Raw genomic sequence first — 22619 nt, forward strand, 5'->3', positions numbered from 1 at the left:
AAGTAGTCTGTTTCACTACCTGTTGTGGATTATCCTGCACATCAGCAATGTAGCTCTTTAGTCTGCCAGCGACCTCCTGCTCTGACGGAGCCATTAGTCGCTCAAACTGAGCCACTGCTGCTCTCCAAAGAGGCTACAGAAAACATACAATAATCAGTCGTACTAAATAAGTAAGTAAAGAGGGATGTTTCAATAAATGTAGATGATACTTATATATAGGATCAAAGTCAATAAAAGATGAAGTGCATGGAAAAATGATGCATAGTAACTGGATAGTAATCTGATGGCAGCGTCAGCCACGCAATGAAGACCCTGCACATACACATGCACACTCACAGCTTCCAACAACAGTCTAACCTCAGTGTAGGGGTTGTAATGCAGAGGGTTGAGTCCAGAGAAAGGCTCAAAAACACGATCTGAAGTCAGAGCCTGCTGTTTCCCTCCTGGTAGCAGGCGCAGCAGTTTCTCATGAACCATGCGCAGAGTCACCACCTGGTAGACATTAACAGAGACAGTGTATTCACATGTTATCTATGTGTGCTGTTTCATCTTTGGTTATCAGACTGAAAGGAGTCAACAACCTGAGTTCCACTGTGTGACTTATTTGACTGTAGGACTAATTCTAAGATGCTATAGATATGGGTATTACAGAGACACAAAGGATGTTCATGACAAACTATCAATGGAAAATGCTCACAGGGCAGATATTAGATAGTTCCAAACACTTAACGTTATGTCCACAAGGGAAATTATACAATACACTGTAAAGAGGTATGGGACAGTGGGGACATGTTTCCCCACTTTCCAAGTCTGTGGTAGAGTTTCTTGACTAAAAGACTTTGTCAGGTCAAGTAGGGTTTAAACGTATCATAGATCTGTATCATAGTTAGGCAATAGCCTGGAGAGGAGAGAAGGAATTTATCATGTTCTGTGAACACTGTAATACAAACAGCTACTAGGGGCAGATCATTTATCAAAGGCTGTGACCAAATTCAGAGTCTAAAGTTTTGTTGATTAAGCTGCCCAATTGCAAAGGCTACTTTGAGTCTGTCTAAGTTCACAATTTGTGTAAAGTCAAAAGTTAAGATTAAATCTGTACATATGAACATGTGAGAGGGTTAATTTATGGATCAATAAAGAGTACTAGACATTAGAAAATATGGTATATTAGCAGAAGTATTTTAAGGAGACTTTAAAGTGCCATAAAAAGGAGAGTCTGTGTGTCCTTTATTTATGGTAACCATTTATGGTTCACTTTTCCTTTCCTGTTAAGGACTAATAAACATCAAGTGGAAATTCCACTTGAATGTCACATCTTCTTCTTCTTTACAAATAAACAGAAACCAGGAAAGGAAAAACTAAAAGGCCATGTCAGGATATATCTTGATCAGGACCTTATCTTACCTCGTCTAATCTTTTTGCAAGACAATGAAGGGTTTGTGGGCAGTGCTTGTTTCCCTTCCAGGGGTGGGGGGCGTGTCTCTTCCACACCTGAGAAAAAGGCACGTAAACAAGTTTTCAGTGTTTACCATAATCAAACTGAAAATATCTTTTATTTTACAGTTGAACTGAAGTTAGGCATTCAATTATGACAGAAATAGTAATGGCTTTGATTTGTGAAACCATTTTGCGCATACTTTTCCCCCATTTTGTACTCTTCCATACCTGTCCAGTCAGATGATCGCAGGCTACCACCCATTGCTCACAGATGGCCACACCTGTTCTCAGGTTTTCCCTCACTGATACAAATGGCTCCTCAAAAATCTTAAGACCGCTCAGCTTCCTCTGCACATATCTCCCCAGGGCTCCACCTTGTACATAAATACACAAACACAACAAGAAAAGATGTCAAACTTGAACTACTGACAAGCATGTTCTGCACAAACAGCATGTACTGTATTCTGAGTGTAGTTCCTCGGAAAACAGTTGGTTTCATTTCTCAATAGATGTGCGGTCTTTAATTTGTGTGACATAGACAGCTTGGCACATACTGTATCTGAAAAACAACATCAGCATTTAGTTGTTTTCATTTCCTTGTTTTGGTTTGTGTATGTGTGAGAGAGTCGCACCGATAACGTCCATGAGTCGGACCATGCGCGTTTCTGGATAAGGATCAAAGTCAGTCTGCCTCCAAACATCATCCAGAGAGTCTCTGCTCTGTTCCACCAGATCCACAACATCAAGCATAGACAAGCCATCAAGACCACCATACTCCTGGCGGAAAAACAAAGGGACACATACTTTGGTGTGTCAGTTTAGCTTTATCCCAGCTGGTTCACTGCAAATAGAAACATTAACTTCTAGAACAACCATTAAACACTGGTCAAATCATTATGAGAAATAATGTTAACATTAAGACCAACAATGTTAAGGTTTTTAAACTTCACACTAAGATGGAAGGAAAGGCTTTCTTCTACAAATTAATCTGTAGAATAATTGCTTAGTACAGTTACAGTTTACATCTAAATAATTGTAATTCATTTAGCAACCACCATGTTTACACATAAAACCAATAGTAAATGTAACTTTAATGTGACTTTAATTAATTTTCTTTCATGTGGCCAGCCCTGATACATAACTGTTTGCTTGCATACCTTTTGTACGGGTTTAAAGAGCTCAGTGAAATGTGTTGCCCTTTCTCTCACACTGTTCTTCTCCGCTGACTCAGAGAGATCAGCCCAATACTGGAATTCATCACTGGGAGTCAGGATGCCTGCATAGAGGAGAATAAAGTATGATTTCACCGGGGGGGTTTTTGTTGTTGTTTTCTACTAGGTAACTTCCTTTATGAAGAACTGAACAAAGCAAAATCATGTTTAGTCATACACCTATTAACTCTTCCTGATAGGCCACATTGAGATGCTAGCACAAGGTGTTTTACCAAATGGCATGTGAAATCTTATGTCCCTCCAAAATCTAAATATTTCCAATATTCAATATTTGAAAAAACATCTATGGTCCTGACCGGTGTTTATCTTTCTGTAAAAAACACACGTATGCATACCAAGGACATCTTCCTCCGTGCGGCCCTTCTTGGACGAGGGTTGCGCTCCAGTCTGGCGGACCACTGAGCCCAGGCCAAGCTCCAGCTCACTCAGCAGACCTGCCAGCTTAGGGTCAAATGCTGAACGCCACCGCTCATCCTTGAGAGAAGTGAACAAGATGCAAAAACTTTTAGAGTGAGTACACTTGCTGATGTAATATTAATTTACAATCATTTGTTTTAAATTTGCCCCATTTTTTTCCTTTTCAATTGTAACATTACAACTACAAATATAGAAAATAAATTGACTAAGTATGTGGCATGCTTCTATGGGATTCTTTAACACACTGGGATGGGCTCACCTTCAGCAGTACAGGTGCAAAGACTTGTCTTACAGCCTGGTAGAGAGTGTTAATGGGAGACTCCAGCATGGACGACACAAGGAGGCTCTGGTGAAGGTTGTCCTCTGTGATCACTGTGGGATGCAGCTTGAAGAACACCAACACCTTCTCTCTGCTGTTCCCCGACGCTTCAATCTGATGAAAGAAAGGCGGAATGTTAAAAAAGAAAAAAACAAAGTCAACTCATGATGATTAATTGTTAAGTTTAAAGTATGAAGCATGAATAAAGTAACAAAATGCACATATACATGCTACCAGGCTGCTTATTTGACACTCAGTTAAAAAACAGTTAAAGATCCGGGTTCAAAGTTTATAGTATCACTCAGTATCTTTTAACCACAGGTAATTTCCAGGAGTAATGTCTTCCTTCTATGGTGTTTGTTTATTGATTGTTTGACAATTTTGTGTAAAATATGGTTTATTTAGTCTATTTAACCAAACAGAAAGTTAGGATTTCCCCCTGTGAGCTCAGCAAATCCTTTCACGTGGATATGCATGCATATTCTAGGAAACCCTGCACGGTAAAAAGGTTTAAAACTTTTTTGTTACCTTATTTGACAAGTGAAGGTCATTGTCATGTCTGCTGACAGACAGGACAAATTCATTTCCATCATCCAAGAAGTTATTGAGCTCTTGGCTGTCAGCCAGGGACGACGAAGGCTTTATCCCATAGAAGTTTCCAGTTGTGGTCAGGATAAACTTTTTGCGGGCGTCATCTGAACCGTGGGGCATCTTTCAGCAACAATAATGAAGTGATTCTGAGAAAGCTGTAGCATACGAAAAATAATATTGTGAAGGCTCACACAGTGGGAGGGACATGGCTTAATGGTAGCTATTGTGTAAAACAGATACTTCCATAAATCTCAAGGTACAAGGTTATTTCTGCGGATTCCTAAGACTTCAATGGACTTTCCTCATTTTAATCACGAGAGTTAGCATCTGAGAACCAGGCTACAACTTGCTGTTGCATCAGGACCAGTCCCAGTTGGTGCCTGATAAGCCATTAGAGGCACAAACTGGGTCATTATCTCCAACTTGGATAGCTTTAACCTATACGTAATGTAATGTTAGAGTCCGTCAGCCCTGAAACAAGGAGACCAAAAGTCATGCCACGTCACTGCTCACGTTTTCCGATTAAATCCATTTGCTACTAGTAACTGTGCCCAAAAAGTGATGCGCTTGAGCAGCACGGATATCTTTTGCCAAGCTATAAAGTAAGCTAACGTTTCTACGTATCTTAAACGTGCTAGCACTGAAACAACTCTAGCTTCTAAAACCAGCATTAATTTAGCTAGTCCCCTGTGTTCAAGAAGCTTCTTCTATTTGCATGGAAAGGACTCCGATAATGTTTGCAAAGTTATGGTGCAGCATTAAGGCTAAGCATCGGCTGCAGGAGGGCTAGCTAGCTAGCTAACGTTAGCTCGCTGCCTCTGTGAATTAAAGTTAAGCATTTAAGCTAGCGAGCTAGCCTTCAGCACGATAGCAAGCTAACGGAAACCTTGGTTTCATACCGTTTTGCCACCAAATGCTCTACTTTCGGAGCACTCGGTAACTTCATTCATGAAGTGAAGCTGTAGCAATCTGTTGCTCGTGTGTTTTCCAGGATTATGCTTGCGTGGTTGCCAGGTAGCAACTACGATCCCTCGTATCACATGACACCGCGGAACCACTGATGTAATAGCTGGACGGGAGGTCTACGCAATTTACGTACGCCTTTTACGTAGGTGCGTCAGAGCCGCACAGCGCCGCTGGTTTTGTCCGTTTCTGTCGTATCTTTAAACTTCTTTAAGCTTATAGGTCTTTCTGAAAAGCTGAAGGTCTCCTGACAAGTGAAGTGTGACCATGCACGTAACTTGTGCTTTTTTAACAAGAACAAAATAACAATTATTTGCATGCATTTAATAACCACATTGGGGTTTAACATGAACGTCACACCTGTGATGTGTTACAAATGTATGAAAGTGTTGTAGTTCACATGTGGTCGACATCACCACAGTCACTTTTAGATTTCCATTGAGAATGAGCAACACACCTGTTTCCTTTTCTGTGGTGTTGTGACTGTTGAAAGGAGGTCACGTCAGGTAGCCTGTTGCTGATCAGAAAATAAAACGCTTATCTTGTTGTGTGTTTATGAATTGTATATGAACACTAAGTGAGTTGCTGTTTTTAAAGCTTAAATCTTAAAATCAATTTGAGTCCCCATCTGCTTCACTTGTTTAGGAGAATGCTGCAACGCTGTTTCACTGTGAGGCTCCTGAAATGTTTTGTGGACTACGAAATTTCATCTAACTTTTCATCGGCATGAGGGTGAGTACATAAATACAGTAAATGACTTTCATTTTTGGTTGAACTTCTCAAACTTTCTATGCCCCCTCTTCTGTGCGCATTGTGAGCTGTATTGTATTTCTATGCTGGATTACCTGGCCTCAGGTTTGCCAATATTTAATATAGGAATATGCATGAAATAGGCTTCGGGGGCTTCAGTGCCAGATAATAAAGGAAGGACCTATACCTGAAAGGTCTTATCATGTCAATTGATAGTTTTACTTTGTAAATAAATATTCCTGTATTCCAACAAAGTCACAATTGATTAAATGAACTCAAACTGATTGTCACAAAGGGGCTTTCGGTGTCTCTAAGTCTCAGAGGTCCAGTTGGTGATCGAGCCGGTGGCTAATTTTTGCCATCAATGCCCATGTAAACATAGCTGTTTATGAATGTATAATACTAAAGTATTAATATTATATATATATAATTTAGACCCCACACAGAAACACTGTGTGACATAACATGTTACTGGAGTTTAGTTTCTGTCACTGACCTTACAAAGATAGAAGGGACACACAGTGTCTTCACACCCAACAGAAAAACTGAAGCTGTGGGAATATGTTGTACATTTGTTTAAGGGAACACTCTCATATAGACATATGTTACTAAAAGAAGCTGGTAGCTATATGAGATTGTTGGGTTTCTTGGGTTTCAAAATTCCCCCGAATGATGAGAACTGATTTGTTTATTAACTCTTTTGGGGATGTGGTTGTGATCTTAAAAGCCTTTCCACCCACATACTGCCCACAGACAGACACCGTTTTGTTCAGCTCCCTAAGCAAGAATGTAAAGAATCCTGTGGGTGTTGATTAATCTGTGTTATGCAGACGATCACCTGTAATGCTTTGGCATCTGTTTTGTAATAAATATTCATTCTTTAGATTAGATTTGTATTTCATTATTGTGTGAACTTCTCCTGGATGTCCCTCTCAGCCAATACAGAGAGCTTTAAGAGTTAAGTGGTTATCACGTGTTACCAGAAATGACCGCCCACAAACATTCATGTGACTTCCATATTTAGTTTCACGTCACTGGCTTGTTGCTGAGGCACACAGCCCCTTATCTGATTGATAATTCCCCATTTGAAAAGAGCACATTCTATCTTACAGTCATTCTTTAAACATTTAACATTCATCGTATATAAATACCTTTACTGTTAACATTTGCACACCAATGATTCAAAAGCACACTAGATATACAGTAGTGTACCAGAATGTGTTGTGACATAGGGGTGAGTCAACTTAGGAGGAGTACTTAGGAGACCTAATCGGTTGGTTTCTCACATGTACAGGGATACACATGGAAAATCCCAGGAACTCCTTGTCTGTTTCCCTAAATTCTGTTATTGTGGCACAATTTCCCAGCAAATCGTATAGTTTCCACAAATCAGCAGCATTTGTGTCATGCTCTTTTAATCCTTTAATATTATTGATTTTTAACAGAGTTAAAAGGCATACTGGCCAACTTGTGGGCATATCTATGTCAATAACTGTGAGAGACTAGTTGAGCATAACGCAGTTGTGTTACGGCATAACGCCACTTAATTACGAAACACACAGTTTGGTTTTCTGACCACTTTTTCCTTACTTCAGTGGAAAGTGTCATGAGGCCAACGAGAGCTGTAAAGGAGAACTGACAAGGAGCTGTGAAAAGTGTGCAAAGACAGTCTCACTGAGCAAACACTGAGTGACATTAATGAGCTCTACGGGGTAGAAACACTTTATTATCTGGTTTAAATCGAAGTTAACACATTAGACATTATGTCCTGTTGCTACAGCCAGGGTAGTTCAGTTGAATTGAACCTTACAAATTAAAAACCTTTTTTGGATGACAATTAAAAGGAATTAAGTGGGCAATGAAAATGAATAAATATAGGATTTACTGTATTGATTTTCATTTGACATAACAAAGAGATGAAAAACAGAAGTGAAAAACATGTTCTATCATGTCTGGTAGGAAGAACAAAGAACAAAACCTGAATGTGAAACATTGTGGTTATGTTAGGTGTTACGAGCAACCCAGCTGGGGCAGTGTACTGTACAGTTTGGAAAAATAGTAAACCAGATGTTTCTAAGAAAGAAAATGTCAATCACAGGCCACTTTGACCCAAAAGGCACAGTTCACAGTGACTCATTCTATGTTCAAAAACACACAAACTCACACAAGACTCATCTTCACGAATGAACCACCATCTGAAAATGTCAGTAGTGCCCAATCTGGTGCCAGAATGGAGCTGTTCTGTAAAATAAAACTCTGATGGGAGGCGACTGAAATATTGTGTGGCATACAGACATTTGAAGGGGCTCTGTGGAGCGTTGTACGTTTATGTTGGCGCACGTCATTTCTGAACTAACGTGACTGACGCACTGAGACGAGGCACTCGAGAACATGCATAAAGTCCGACCGAGTCCTCCACAAGGAAATCCACAGTCCAGCAGCATTTAACAACTTAGACAAAGCGTCCACAGGCTCGTATAGACAACAGAGAGAGACGGGGAAGGTCTCACGTTACAATCCGCTCACATATGGCCGATAAAAAAAGTGATTAATACAAGTTAATTGCTAAGAGTTGTTACATAGTACTCCTTAAAGTTTACTTTGTAGCAACCTCCTCAGACCAATCACTACAACTTGGACATGATGAACGAACTAATTGAAGTAATCCCGGATGTTCCTGCAGTCAAAAACGATGTATCTCACGCCTGTATTTCACCTGAGGCTGTCACAACATCAGATTTTAACTACACCATTATCATGGTCAAAAGAACTCATGATAACAACACTGTCTCAATATCTACCCGTTGTCATGGTTTGGGTTTTTAGTTCAGGTATTTCCTGTGTAATTTTGTCGTTTCTGTTTGTTTTAATTGTTCCTGTCTTTGTCTGTCTTCCCGCTCACCTGTATTCCCGGTGTTCTGTGCTCTTGTGGTCATGTACACCTCCCCAGCCTGAATTTCCCTTCCCACCTGTTTCACATCAGCCTCATAAGACCTTTATGCTCAGCTCCCTCCCTGCTCTATTGTTTCCTCCACTCATTCCCCTCACCTGTGTGTGTTTCTCCGCCTCCTCCACCTGCATCTAATGCCTTTGTTAGTTTATCATGTATTTAAGTCCAGGTTGTAGTTTAGTCTTTGTCAGGTTGTCTATTGTTGTGCCTGTCCCAGCTGTTATTTTGAATCAAAGTTCATCCATTGATTTATCTGCGTGCTGCCTCCTGCATTTGGTTCCACCTTTTCTGCTCTCTGTGTTACATAATTCCATCATTCAAAGCTGCTCTTAGTGGCACAAGAAGTTACAGTTTACGGCCATCTACAACAGTGAATGATTTATGCATTTATAACCCTGAAACAGACTAGATGGCATGTTAATGATTGCCTATTGTTTGTTTTTTTTTCAGATTTTAAACATTGGAGGCAATTTTACTTGAAACTGGTTAGTGTTTCCTTGTTTCCAATTATGTACTTAAAGCAGATCAGGTCAGTAAACGTAAGTAAACTATGACCTTTACTTTTCACTTCCCACATCTCAGCAGAATATCACGCATTAAGTTAACGGCTGAGATCTCTTCCAAAGAAAGACACGTGTCAGATGGTCTAATGAAACTCAATCCGTGAGCAAACAAGGAAGTTTGTGAAGCTGTCTGATTTCTTACGTCACATAATGTAGTGAAAGCACACACACACACACACACACACACACCAGTGCACACGCAATAACCATGCGCCCACACGATTCATTGGAAACCTTTTTAAGTTGCTCACCAGTGAGTTAGACATGCAGGTTAAATCTCAGCAAAACAAACACCAGTACATACACTAATGAATGTGTTACTATCATGTTGTATTCAAAGATACAACAGGTTTGGTACAACTAACAAGGACTGTGTTTAGCGCTCAGGTTGACATCAAGTTTGCTGACCTCATGTGGTTTCGATAAGAATGGATGAAAAAAAAGAAGCCTCATATGCGTCATAAAGCTCCACCCCCCCGAAGGCTTGTCTGTATGAGCTCTCACTTCCTCTCTCAGATACACAGAGAAGGAGACATCGAGATGGTAAGAGCTCTTCCCCCTGTCTCTTTGAAAAACAATTAGTTTTATTGTTTCATTGTAATATTTTCATTGAAGTGAATGAGGCTTTTATTGCTGCCATGTTGACATTAGAAATAAGGGCTGTCTCTCATGTACGAACATAGCTTCCTGTTTGAATGAAATGCTTGAAACTTCATTAAGCAGCAGCGCGTGAAAAATGCTGTGTGCATGTGTCTGTGTGTGTGTGTGTGTGTGTGTGTACTCATAGCTTCTCAAAATCTAAATCTGGCATGAGCTTGGTTGTTGAGCGACCTACAGTTGTTTTAGCAGAAGTAGTGAACAAAATTATCAAGTAAGTTTTAGCCACAAGTAAACTATAACACTTGCATGTATATCAGAAGGACTATCTCACAGTAGGAAAGATATGTGCAGATACATGCCGGGAAGGTTACTCAGCCTTGTCTGTGTAACTTTTGTGACTAAGACAGAAAGCAAGGCGTGTGTCGACAGTGTAAATCACTACACACTGGCTAATTTTAGATAATACATGTGTTTGCTGATCTCATACATGACTGGTTTAGTTACGAAATATTGTGGCAGAGTGACTAAAGTTACAGGATACAACTATTTCAGGAATGTAAAGTGACTATGGAACAATTATCCAGCATTCCTGACACCGTTGTGACCTTACTTTACAGTTCAGCGTGTGAAGAGTCCAAAGTGAATGAAAATGAGAAAGGAAATAGAAAGTCAGGTTGGGTGTTATTCTTCGTGAAAGGGACAGTGATGAGAGAAGCTGCGTGGCAAACAAATACACATCTCTCACCTCAGTGTCATCAGTTTCACACACTTTCTATTTTCTATCGTCGTAAATATGCCACGCTGCTCCCACATTAAAAAGACATCTGTGATGTGTGTGTGGGACCGGTATGTGGTTTTGTCGCTTTTCTGTTGTGCCAACTCTTAAAAGCACGTACTTGTTTCCTCGAAACAATATCGCAGTGCATCTACTGCAGTGCTTTGCAAATCTTTGAAAAAAAAAAAAGACATTCAAACCACAACCTGTAGAAACACCTCAGTCTCAGTCTCGGCAATGAAAATCAACACAAGCTTTCACAAAGGTAGTACTCAGTGTAGATCTATGATACTATATTACTACTACTTATATACTACTACATTTGATACTGATAAAATCATTGCATTCCATAGCTATTAATATCACTTTCACAATCGATCCATGATGAAACTAAACACACTGTAAGCTGAACAGTACTTTTGTTATTATGTGGCCTTGGGAATTCCCTCTGATGTGGTTTCTGGTGAGGAGTGTTAGGCTGCTCAAAGTTAATCATGGTGTTTCCCCAGGAAGTCCTTTTTCTGTAAAGGCTATTTTTTATTGCAAAGTACTTGATTTGTTATATTCTGTGAATCTGTGTTTTAAGAGAAAGTTTCAGCACAAAACGAAGGACTGAAAGTAGCCCACGCAATTTCTAGACTGTGCAGTATGTACACAGTATGAGTGAAGTCAGACCAGGTGTCTCAGAAGACAAGGTGTGTGATACACTTTGACTGACAGCGTTCACACTTCCTTTCCCATTATCCTGTAACACTATACCCTACAAATAACACAACTGAGATGTTGTTTACCACCTGGGAATTTCCCAAGGCTTTAGGTCTAGCTGGCTTGCAACATCTAATGAAATCAGTGTTTTTCCTTGCGGGAAATTGAGTTTTTACACACCAATAGACAGAAATATGAACTAACTAAATGTATATATATATAGAGAGAGAAGTAGTAACTTTGAGAATCTCTAATATACCACATACAGAATAATAAATGAGTCAGAAGGCACTGTTCGGTACTGTGATGGCAGTTTCCCCCAGCAGGTACCGTAATAGCCGACACCCTTCTGCACAACAACAGAGACAGATTTTTAGTAATACTGCTCACTGCAGGGACTTTCCTTGAGCTTGGTGACTGTTGAAAACACCTTTTTTTTCAATGTTTTCTTTCAGATGACAAATATCATTTTACTTCTCAACACTGACTGGGAAGGAGCAGTCAGATATTTCAGATAAGATTGTTTTTTTGATTGTGTGTTGAAGAGAGTCTTTGCTGTACTGCCTTTTCACTAAACACACACTCCGCATGCTGTCCACACTGTTTTAAATAATCATTTTCAATCAAGTACAAAGTGAAAAACTTGACAAAGTTTTAGATTTTCATCCTTGATTCCAAAAACATGGGATGCTGAACAAAACATACATTAAACAGAGTGCGATAACAGTAAACAAAGACAGTTTGACTTAATTTGCAACTTTGGAAAAGTCAGGTGCTTTCAAAAAATACTTTGAAGGTGATCATCTGTCTGTAACTGGCTATCACAGGCTAACTTCGACCAATCAGATCAACAGAAGGAGAGTTTTACCAGCTGTGCCAGTTGTTAAATCTAACTGTAACAAAACTGGTCACAAGAAGGTCCATCGAGAAAAGCCTTCAGTGCCGTTCTTTGCCATTGTTTACAAGCTAACAGTCGCTTCTCGCCGTCGTCACATCTAAACCACGCCTGCTGCCACTATTTCGTCAGCAATTACATGGCTTAAAGCCTGGCAAGATGGCTATGTGAGATTACATACCTGTGATCTCACAAATCCAGCTGCCACGCTGGGTAAACTTTGTTGATGCTTATTCTGAATTTGATGCTAGCAACAGTGGCAACAAGTTTCAAACAAGTTGGGACAGGTGCACCAAAAGAAAGTTGTTGAATGCTCCAAAAACACCTGTTTGGAACATTCACAGGTAGACAGGTTCATTGGTAACAGGTGAGAGTATCATGATTGGGTAGGAAATGGCCATCCTCGAAAGGCTGAGTCACTCACAAGAGAGCATGGGGTGATGTTCCTCTTTCTGAAAGACATGATTGTATAAAGGATATGACTACATGGGCTCAGAAACACTTTGTAAAACCGCTGTCAGCAAGCACTGTATGCAAATGACTGCATTCTGTTTTAACTGATGTTTAACACAGCGTCCCAACTTTTTTTTTTTTCGGAACAAGGTTGTATGAAAAAATTAGGTAAATCAATCAGTCACCTGCTAAATAAGAGCAAATAACTCATTGGTCTAATATGATCCACATCGATGATTTCAGCATCACAGGTTTTTTTTACCTCTGCATGAGCGCTCAACTACGAACCTGCCACTCCGATGGGTTCCTGTCTGGTTAATGCTACTGTGCACTGATTAAAAAAGATTAAATGAAAAGACAGTCCTTTAACAAGTGATCAATGTGTTTTTCTTTTCTACAGGCATCACCTTCTAATCCACACCATTTCTTGTAAGTAACTATCATTTCCCACTATGCCATTATGATTTTGAATTGTCTGCTGCAGACAATGCAGTACAATGCTGTGACTCATAAACTATTTTAAAAACTTCAGCAGATGTTTAAACACAATGATGTCATCATTCAAACCGCATGAACTCATTGAGAGTCATTGTCAAGAGTAGTATCTGATTCAAACACCTTCTTGATTACTGTAAGTCAACCACAAAAGATTGCGTGGAAACAACAAAAAATATTGAAACCTACAGTTTTCATATATGCACCAGTTTTCTCCTGAGAATCCAAACACTCTTGTGATGAAGTCTTAAGTCTTAAATTGTACTTGTACTGACGTAATCCAACATAATTAACAGAAAGCTGTCAATCTAACAATAACATATGACCTTCAGGCTCACTGGAGCGATTGCTGCCTGTGTAAAGAGCCATAAACTGAAGCTCCTCAAAAGAAGCTTGGAGGTCAACAAAAGGAGGAAATATTGATAAGAACCGTATGGATCCGGAAAGAACACATTGTGAACAACTTACAATGTTCATGCTGATGAACTCTGTGTACTTGTTTTTGTAAAGGAGGAGGCAGGACAGTTTCAATTCAGCATTAGAGGGAATGACGGTTAGTGACAGAGGAGGGCAAGTTCAGTCAGATTAGATCATAAGATCTATTCACATGTGTGAAAACAGAGGAAGTGAATTGAACTGCGCACTCACAGCATTCCCGAGAATAGGGCCACGGCGAGTATTGTATTGTCTTTGCTGTGTTATGCCCCAGTGTTGCCAAGGTAACCATGATAACATTTGATTTTCCCTCTGTCTTCCAAGAAACCAAAGGATTTTCCTATGGCTGGCTCTGATTTTGACTATGACGTGGGCCTTCACTGTCACAGGTGAGTTTCGTCAGTGATCAGTGCATAAATAATCTCCTTATCTTACAGTGAGAGTATTTGGTTATATAAATAGATTATATGCCTGAAGGTTTGTGATGTCATAGCAGTATGCTTGATTGCACATGAATAAAAAAAACACCAAAAGTATTACAAACCAGCGGTGGTGAAACTCCAAATAAATCAGATAGCTTCACATAATGCGATAGGTGTGCCGGCAGAGATGAATACACAGAGAATAATTTAGTTTACTAGACTCTACAGAACATTTTGTTTGTTTGCATTATTGTTTTGGTTTTAAAGGAACAGTTAAAATTTTTTGGGGGGGTAAAGGCTCTCTTTCATGCCGATAGTTAAAGGAGCAATTTGCAAGACATGGCCGGAGTTTGAGTTCCAAACATTCAAAAAATGAACTAACATTATAAACAGAAAGTAAAGAAACGACAGTGTTGACGTTATGCCATGTCCCACTGTGTTGCAAAGATGTTATAGTCTGATAGACCCTGTAGTTTCTGCTGGTAGATATAGCCCACAGTATGTTAGCGTAATGAAAAGTGTCTGTTGTTAAACTGGCCTTAGTCGGTCTCTATGAATTATACCTTTAGTAAGAAGATCGATGTCACTCAGTTGTCCGTACGATATATGTGAAGCTACAACCAGCTGCCAGTTGCCTTAGCTTAGTGTTATGCCTGGAAAGGTTACACCCGCTTTTCCGAAACCCCGCTGTTCGGAAAATAGACTTCCATTCTTCGTAATGGCGTGGTTTCCCATTTTTTCTAAAGACCCCGCTATTCCGAAAAGGCTATTGGGGAACCCCTGACCCTAACCCTATTGGGAAGTAATTGGAACTTGAAAGTCGGATTTGGAACAGCGGTGTTTCGGAGTGGAAGGCCAACTCCGTCTGGAAATTGGTGCCAGGCTAGTTGATTCTTTCCGTTTTGAGTCTTTGTGCTAAGCTAAGCTAACCAGCTGCTGTTTAACCTCACATTCTCAGCATAGACATGAGAGCACTATCAAACATCTCATCTAACCCTTGGCAAGAAAATGATTAAGCGCATTTACCAAACCATTCTCTAACTTTTCCTTTAAGGCAAGTGACTTCAGCGCTTTTCAGGCCAAGGACCACTAAGTTGATAGTGAGACGGAGCAGGATATTTTGTAAAAACAAATCTATAGCATATTTAACTGTGCCTACATTAACTATAGTGTCATGTTTGAACAAGCCCGAAGCAGTTGAAGCAAGGCTAATGTTAAGTGCGTCAGCCTCACTAAGAGATTTTCTCTTGCTCGTTAAATTACCAAACACTGTGGCTCAAAAGAATGTCAGTACACTTGGTGTAATAATACAGATAACTGGCCAATAAGTACACTATTATGGATATGGATAGGTTAGCGCAAGTAATCTTTGGTAGACTATGTGTTAAAAAAAAATTCTGTTTTTGTTTCTGTTTTCTGTTTTTTTTTAACAAATGTATCTTTGCTGATAGTATAATATGGATCCATGTTAATGCGTACTTTCAGACACATTCAGACACACCCTTTAAAAATATTATCAAACAATCATTTTTCTGGCCTCCAGCAGTAACTCTGAGGACCCTGTGTTGAAGACTTGAGATTAAAGGCCCATAAATGTACTATCACAGTCCCACCACACTCAGTGACCACAAGCCACTGAGCTACCTGCTCACCACAGAACAGCAGACAGATAAAGTGACTAGCCTGTGAGAATAGCTGAATAGAGCGCTGTAGGGACAATATATTTTGTATGCTAACCTGGAAGTTAGCATTGCCTGGTTCCTTCTGCAAAATGCAAATGGGATTTTTCAATTGGATTTGGGATTTTCACCTAAAAAAGCTCTGTGGCACATGTAAGTTTATGATACTTACATGTGTTGTTCAGCAAGATAATCTTTACAGATGAACTTTTATGATTTTTTTAAGTGTAAATTAAATATGTAAAGAGCTAATGTTTGCCATAAACAAACTACATCATGTAGTCACATGACTATAAAGTCACTACCACTAAGTGTCTTACTACACTATACTATACACACTTTAATATGCTTTAGGCATGATGATGTTTAATGTCCCCGACAACTCTGTGGCCTCATTTAGCCACTTGTTAGTAACCACCGTTTTTAAGTCACGTATACCCTTTATAATTCAATTGTGGGGTATGTAATGATGTACTTTATGTCTTGGAACAAAGCATGTACATATCTTAAGCCTGTGTTATTTAACCACAAACCAATTCAAAAGACCTATTGACTTTGAGACAGGGGAACTGGAAATGTAAAAATGCTATCGTTTTTTGGGGTTTCCTTCAGCACACTGCATCTGGCAAGCTATAGACGGTCAAGAACGCAATTGAATTCTAAACAGAGCAAAAGCATTCATGAGGTTACCAAAAACACCTACACATGAGGTGATAATGAAAAGTAAAACCTTTAGCTCGCTGTAACACCACTTTCGATACAGTGACCTTTAGATCGTGTAAAACATGGGGACACTACTTGGGATGTATTTAATACAAAAGAAAGGGCAGATAGTCTGAAGAGGAACTGAGATTTGTCTACTACGTCATTTGGTGGAGATCTCACAGGAAAAACCCCTGACCTTTACACCCACCTACAGCCTAAATTAAAAACTGTTTGCTCAACATATATTAGTTATGTTAATTTCAAGTCCAATCGCTGCATTCAGCTTTGCCCCCCCTCGTCATTTTTTGTTTACAGAAAATATTTCTTTCAATCCACATCTATTTAGTATAATATACTTTACAAAAAAACTACCAGCTCAGATGCTACCTATTCAGAATGTTGTCAAAGTCGACTACAGGAAATAAGCTTCCTATGAAACAGAAGTATATTTATATGTTTTCAATAGCCATGGCTTGCATACATTTCTGCCTTGAATCAATGTCATTATGTTGCATTAAATTATGGTCTAACCCTTTACTCCCCCTTATGCTTCTTTTCCAGAAAGTACTAAGCGGATTGACGTCCAAGGGGAGGTTGGCGGGAATGTGACCATTCACTGCCCCTGTAACAAACAGAAGAATATCACCTTTTTCTACTTTCAAATAGGTAACACATTCGTCAATGGCTACTATGCATCAAAAATTATACCACCCGACAGAGGGTGGGAGAACACCAGAGTGGATAAGGGCGGCACAACAGTGCACATGTATAACCTGAGCATCTCACATACCGGGAGGTATAAGTGCATTATCCAGTACACGGATAAGGACAACCCTGACACTTTTGACGACGTACACATCAAAGTCACAGGTATGTGTTTGTTAAATTTAATGTTTAAAAATGTATTTAATTAACAGTTACACTTGTTAAAGTGGAGATGCTGTTTTCCTTTTCTGTCACAAAAAAAAAAATCACATTAGGGCTTGACCTATGTTTTCCATTCATGTCTTCACCATGCAGATTAATTCATCTCATAAGGTTAATGTTTATAGGAGAAGCATTATGATTAGGCCTAAAATCAGTAGAATTCCCACAGTTTGATGAGTTGTCTGTGAGATTTTGATCTTGGACCCTGGGAGTGAAATCTCTTGGCATCATAAAAAAGGTTATGGTGCTTAAGCTAATCACGGCAATTGACATGCTGTAGATATATGACAGTACTCTTTTTTCTGTACCTCTCTCTGCCACAGCCACCTACAGCAAACCTGAAGTCACAGTGGCTTGTAGTGAAGACAAATCTACTTGCCTGGTGACATGTACATCGCATGGGGGCTATCCTCGAACCAGTATGGAGTGGAACGTTCCTGGGGGTCAGATGTGGAGGCGGGTGAATAAAAGTGAAATGGAGGATCGGGACACTTTAATGTGGAACAGCTCCAGCACTGCATCCTTCAATTGCTCCAAGGGAGAGTTGGTTTCCATCAGTTGCCAAGTAGGCAATGTCACATCAGAGAAGACCACCGTCTGTGAGTATTAAAATAAGAAAAAATACCAGTCCTAATGGTTTCTGTACCAAAATCCTTTTTACGCTGGGAAAGTTTTGGGAAGTGAAAGGCAATGGAAAGCCCTCGACAGATTTTTAATGGCTACTCTTTCAGGAATGTCTGAGGGAAAATTTTCTCAACCTTTTATATCATGTCAATGATGAATAGACCTCAGCTTCAGTCTAGAGTTTTTTTCTATGAAGACACCATAAAGCTTGGCGGCACCTTGAGCTTAAATGCTAACGCTAACAATGGCAATTTGCTGGACTGCCACACTGGATGCTACACATAACAAACTACACATGCAACACACTAAGAAAATAAGAACATTCAGGCGGAGGATAGGGTCATGATGATTGAGAGGAAGTACTTTTGTACAAGTCTATACATATCTTTAGTATACTATTTAAAGGGTCAGTTCATCCAAAAATCCTTGTTGCCTTGTCATGTTCTTTATCTCGAATAATGGGTACGCTGATTGTGGCGATGCTAGATGCTAATGCTGCTTTGGATTTTTCTTACGTAATACGTAATTATACGTATACGTATATATATATATATATATATACATATACATATACTAGCGCATCAAATATATATAAATCCATGGCTAAGAAATAGTCCCAAACAAGTGCACAATGTACTTCAGTTTGAGTAATATGTGCTAACAACTACAGCGTCCAGTTCTTTTAAGTAAATTATTCAACCTATCAAAAATGTAACTGTAAATCTTACATTTGTTGATTTACATCTTCAGTGGGAACACACCTTGAGGTTTAATGCCACAGACAGGGTAGTAAAAATACTGAGAGAAGGACTAACACATTCTCAGTTTTGGTCTTTTGATGGGATTTTTGACAATAACATTAAATTATTAAATTATAAGCAGCCATATACTCAGCTGTCCAAGTTCATAAATATTTGACTCTGATAAATATTTGTTCTTATCCGAAGGTAAAGGCGAGGTTCCACCACCACCTGGCCAACGTGCTGAGATAATAGTAGCCATCATCATCATCGGTGTAGTGGGAGTGGTCGTTCCCATTATGGTGGCATCAGCGCTGTGGTTGAAACACATGAGAAGACAGCGAGGTAAGGACAGATATAGTCACAATGCAGCTTTTCTAAATACTTGCATATTCCTGAAACGATACAAAGATGCGAGCAATGACTCCACAGTAATGAGCAAAAACTGACAGCTGTTTCTCCGTTGGCTTTCAGGAGCAGCAGCAGCAGTTGTGACGCAGGAGTGGAGAGCAAACGGACGTGAGGAGTAAGTGGACGTTTACTAGACACAATTGACCACATTTAAAAGGACACAATACTTTGATTTAATTCATAAGCAATGTAAAATGTAAGCTGATAAGGCTGGGAGTGTATGCATGTGTAACGTGTGCATGTCCATCATATACATGGCTCACATTTTTTAATCATCCCTCCATTTTCCATTCTCTACTTTGTTTTTCATTTTCTCCAGGGAGGAAGTAGAACTCAGAGAAAACGACGGAGGCAACGAGCAACCTTGAGTTCGGCATTGGTGAAGAAGATCATCCGATTTCTACGCGGACTGATCATTTTACACATTGTATAATCTAGAATTAAAACTGTATGTCACGCAAGTGTACATTACATTAGTGACTGACTGGCTACATACAGATAAACTAGGTACATAAGGCCAGTGACGGCAGGAGTCAGTGACTGTTCGCTGTCAACATTTGACTTCTCAGTGTTTGAGGAAGTGTTCATCGCTAGTGTCATTTTACTTGTGATCAAAGTGTGTCAGTCAACTGGGAATACCTTACTTCTCAAAAAAAAAGGACTTTTCCAGTGAACTGTGGTGAGATTGTTGTTGTGTACAGGAAAACAGTCTCCTAGGGACACACCCACCAGCACTGTGAGCAGTAAAATCAAAAGTACCTAAAGTTTGATGTCATGTATGTTTAAGTGTTACACTGACCTCTGTGGGGAGAAGACAGGTCTGTTAATGAAGAAAAAAGAAGAAAAGTCAGGGTGCTCACAGTTGTAAAGAAGAACTCCATGTGAATGTGGGGTGTTCTTGAAATCGAACTGGACAACTAGAAAAAGGGAAACCCTTGGGCTTACTTCAGGCACACTTGACCAAGCCATGAAAGACGACAAACAATAGCTTTTTGAGATGGGAGGGTATTAAATTTGTGGAGAGGTGGCTATTGTCTTCACACATTGCTTGAGAGAGAGGCTTAAATTTGATGCTTTAATTTATCCGGGTCTTGAATTGACCTCCTTCATGGTTGTCAATGTATTGAAGTTAATTTATTTTTTGTATTGTTATAACTGTTACACTGACAATGAGCTTCTTTTCCACATTTTTTTCTTGTGGGATATTTATTGTGTGTTGCTGCTGTAGTTTAGCCTCCTGGCCACTAATCGTCAAGATAAGGTGTCATGACACTCCACCGGTCAACAGTTCCTTTCCCAGGTGCTTCCCTTTTTCTATGCAATCTGTGAAAGTGTCACTTTTGGACTTTGTTTTGTCATTTTTAAATACAGTATATTGTTGTTGTTGCACTTTATGCATTTCCCCAAAGTCCCCCTTGTGTCAAAAATGTGTTTTTCTTCTTGTTCCTACAGTCGAATGTTTGAGAGCCACTGTGCAGAACAACGTGTGTGATTTGACACTAGAAGGCTGTTTTTACATTCTTTGCTTATTGTGTAAATTCCTGGTCCTATATTAGGCATTCACAAGTGTGATGTGGAAACTTGTGTGCATATACTGTAACAGCAAAGAAGGAGACATCTTATGTCCGGGGGTGAAACTTGGGAAATTGAAAAATATTTTCATATTCATATATTCTGGAATTTTTAACGGTGGGGGGGTGAAGGGGATCTTGGTATATCTCGGTCTACAATAGCCTTCGGTCTTTAATGTTTGGCCTTATGGAATTTTTAAAATTTTCATTACAAGTCACATATATAACAGTCATGGTTAGTTTTAAAGTGATCGAAAGGTACGTTATTTCCCTAATTTGTGTCCAGTGTTATAGTCTTTATTTAGTCAAACGAACAGAAGTGGAAGCTGTGAAAATACGAAATCCTGTTTGAGCCTAAATTTGTTCTCTATATTTTGCTGTTTCAGTTATAGATCCCAGTATTCCCCTGTAAAGTGCAATGTTGAGTACGAAGGAACATGTGTTTTTCCTCTTTTTAAATTAAATTGCTGTTAACATCTGTATTCATATTTTGGTCTTTTCTCTGGTGACTGTTCTCATGTTGAATAACATGTTTGTATACTGCATTGCCCCATATTTATTTCATTGTATGTTCTTCTCTCTCAATACCAAACTGTACATTGTTCACCCTGTTTACATGATTGTGGGTAAGGAGACCTCTGTTATTCCTCCTTCCTCTGAATTACAAAAGAAACTCAAACGGCTGCTTTCATTTCCTAAATCTGTACAAAACACTCCTCAAACTTTTTCTAGTTTGTCACTTCACATAACTTCCTGTCCGTCTCTCATTTTTCTGTTTAGTGAAATGTGCATTCACTAATCAAACTTGAGTACTTTAATTTTTATTGTGTCATGGGAAGAACTACACAAATGTTCCACTCACTTTAACATATGGTCAGAATATACTATTTGAACTGCTGCAGTAGATTGTATTCATACAATGTAAATGTTTTAAGAGGCTCAGCTGAGGATTTTAGTCACATAAAAGGCTACACTCCCTCTAGAAAGAGCTTTACCCGCCTTATTTTTTCAGTTGCAATACAGTTTTATTGCCACTAGATGTAGTACTAGCACCACCACGTCAACACCACTGTCATGGCTGATTGGTGTTGTGTATACCCTAACATCAGAATATTGCTTTGAAGTACCACATCCATGAGTCTGATCACATCTGTCAGCTAGACTGCAAAGAGCTCAGAAACTTCCTTTCTGCCTGCCCAGGGAATGAAACAGTGTTTATACATTCAGCACACAATGTACAATCAGAGCAATGAGAACAGGGATACAAGATGTCTCTCTTTGACCTCAGTATGTAGGTTTTTGCCAGTAGAAGGTTTGTCGAAGTGGAAGAGAAGGGTGAGGTGAGGTGCCAAGGACAGGAGATGTAAGGCCGTTTTCTCACATGAAGCTGTTGAGTCCATCAGTGGAGGGAGTACTAAGACCTTTGAAAGACTGTGAAAATACTCTGTTATGTATGTAGTCGTGCAATCAAAACAAAAAAAAAAAGTATAATCATCAAATTGTATTTAAAGTATTAAAATGCAGGGGCAGCATGTTAAAATCTAGGCCAAGGCCGTCTTTTAATACCTGAGGCCAGTGGTGTAGTGGTCACTGGAGAAGTGGGTATACTCTCAATTTTTTCCCTTTTTTTAACGCAGCCCAGAAAAACGGCCTGTTTTAGCAACAGTGACATGTAAGACTACTCTATTTAATTTACCCCAAAATCCATCAGTAGTATTTGCTTATTGTCACAATTTCTGCTGCTTGATCTCAGGGAGGAAGCAGCAAGTAATATGAAATTACTTAACCAATACTGGCCCACAGACTAGTGAGAGACAACTATGCATTTTGAGTGAACTATTCCTTATTCCTTAGTCCATCCACACTGTGGATGGACCAAGGAAGGTAGTTGACGTCTTCAGCCAGGAGGATGATCTGAACAGCTGTTCTATTTGCACTTAAAATGTTTTTTGTCTTTTCA

General features: G+C 39.4%; 2 protein-coding genes across 12 annotated transcripts in view; one reads left to right on the plus strand and one right to left on the minus strand.

Annotated features, from left to right (window-relative positions):
• Window positions 1-5019, minus strand: part of dync2h1 (dynein cytoplasmic 2 heavy chain 1) — a 125713-nt gene extending 120694 nt beyond the window's left edge. For 9 of the 10 annotated variants that reach the window (XM_084351592.1, XM_084351595.1, XM_084351591.1 and 6 more), the window contains exons 1-10: window positions 4896-5019; window positions 3934-4116; window positions 3346-3519; window positions 3005-3143; window positions 2595-2713; window positions 2070-2214; window positions 1666-1811; window positions 1405-1491; window positions 358-492; window positions 20-133 (exon numbers count right to left, since the gene is read on the minus strand). In XM_084351592.1, the coding sequence (XP_084207718.1) occupies window positions 20-133; window positions 358-492; window positions 1405-1491; window positions 1666-1811; window positions 2070-2214; window positions 2595-2713; window positions 3005-3143; window positions 3346-3519; window positions 3934-4116; window positions 4896-4946 (1293 nt within the window). In that variant the 5' untranslated portion in view covers window positions 4947-5019. Of the gene's footprint in view, window positions 1-19; window positions 134-357; window positions 493-1404; window positions 1492-1665; window positions 1812-2069; window positions 2215-2594; window positions 2714-3004; window positions 3144-3345; window positions 3520-3933; window positions 4152-4895 lie in introns of all 10 variants that reach the window. The other variant, XM_084351596.1, reaches the window with a different exon arrangement.
• A 394-nt stretch (window positions 5020-5413) lies between these two features.
• Window positions 5414-21141, plus strand: LOC311256726 (T-lymphocyte activation antigen CD80-like). Of its 2 annotated transcripts, XM_084352000.1 has the most exons (9): window positions 5414-5465; window positions 5605-5691; window positions 13051-13079; window positions 13905-13969; window positions 16948-17256; window positions 17637-17912; window positions 18885-19022; window positions 19152-19203; window positions 19408-21141. In XM_084352000.1, the coding sequence occupies exons 2-9, from the start codon at window positions 5686-5688 to the stop codon at window positions 19454-19456; spliced, it is 924 nt and encodes a 307-aa protein (XP_084208126.1). In that variant the 5' UTR covers window positions 5414-5465; window positions 5605-5685; the 3' UTR covers window positions 19457-21141. The 2 variants fall into 2 exon arrangements, with proteins under 2 accessions (XP_084208126.1, XP_084208125.1); XM_084351999.1 differs by lacking the exons at window positions 5414-5465; window positions 5605-5691 and having other exon boundaries at window positions 11855-13079.
• Window positions 21142-22619: the final 1478 nt, after the last annotated feature.

This window comes from Pagrus pagrus, assembly GCF_965226575.1.
Source record: "Pagrus pagrus genome assembly, chromosome: 4".
In the NCBI taxonomy this organism is placed as follows: Eukaryota; Metazoa; Chordata; class Actinopteri; order Spariformes; family Sparidae; genus Pagrus; species Pagrus pagrus.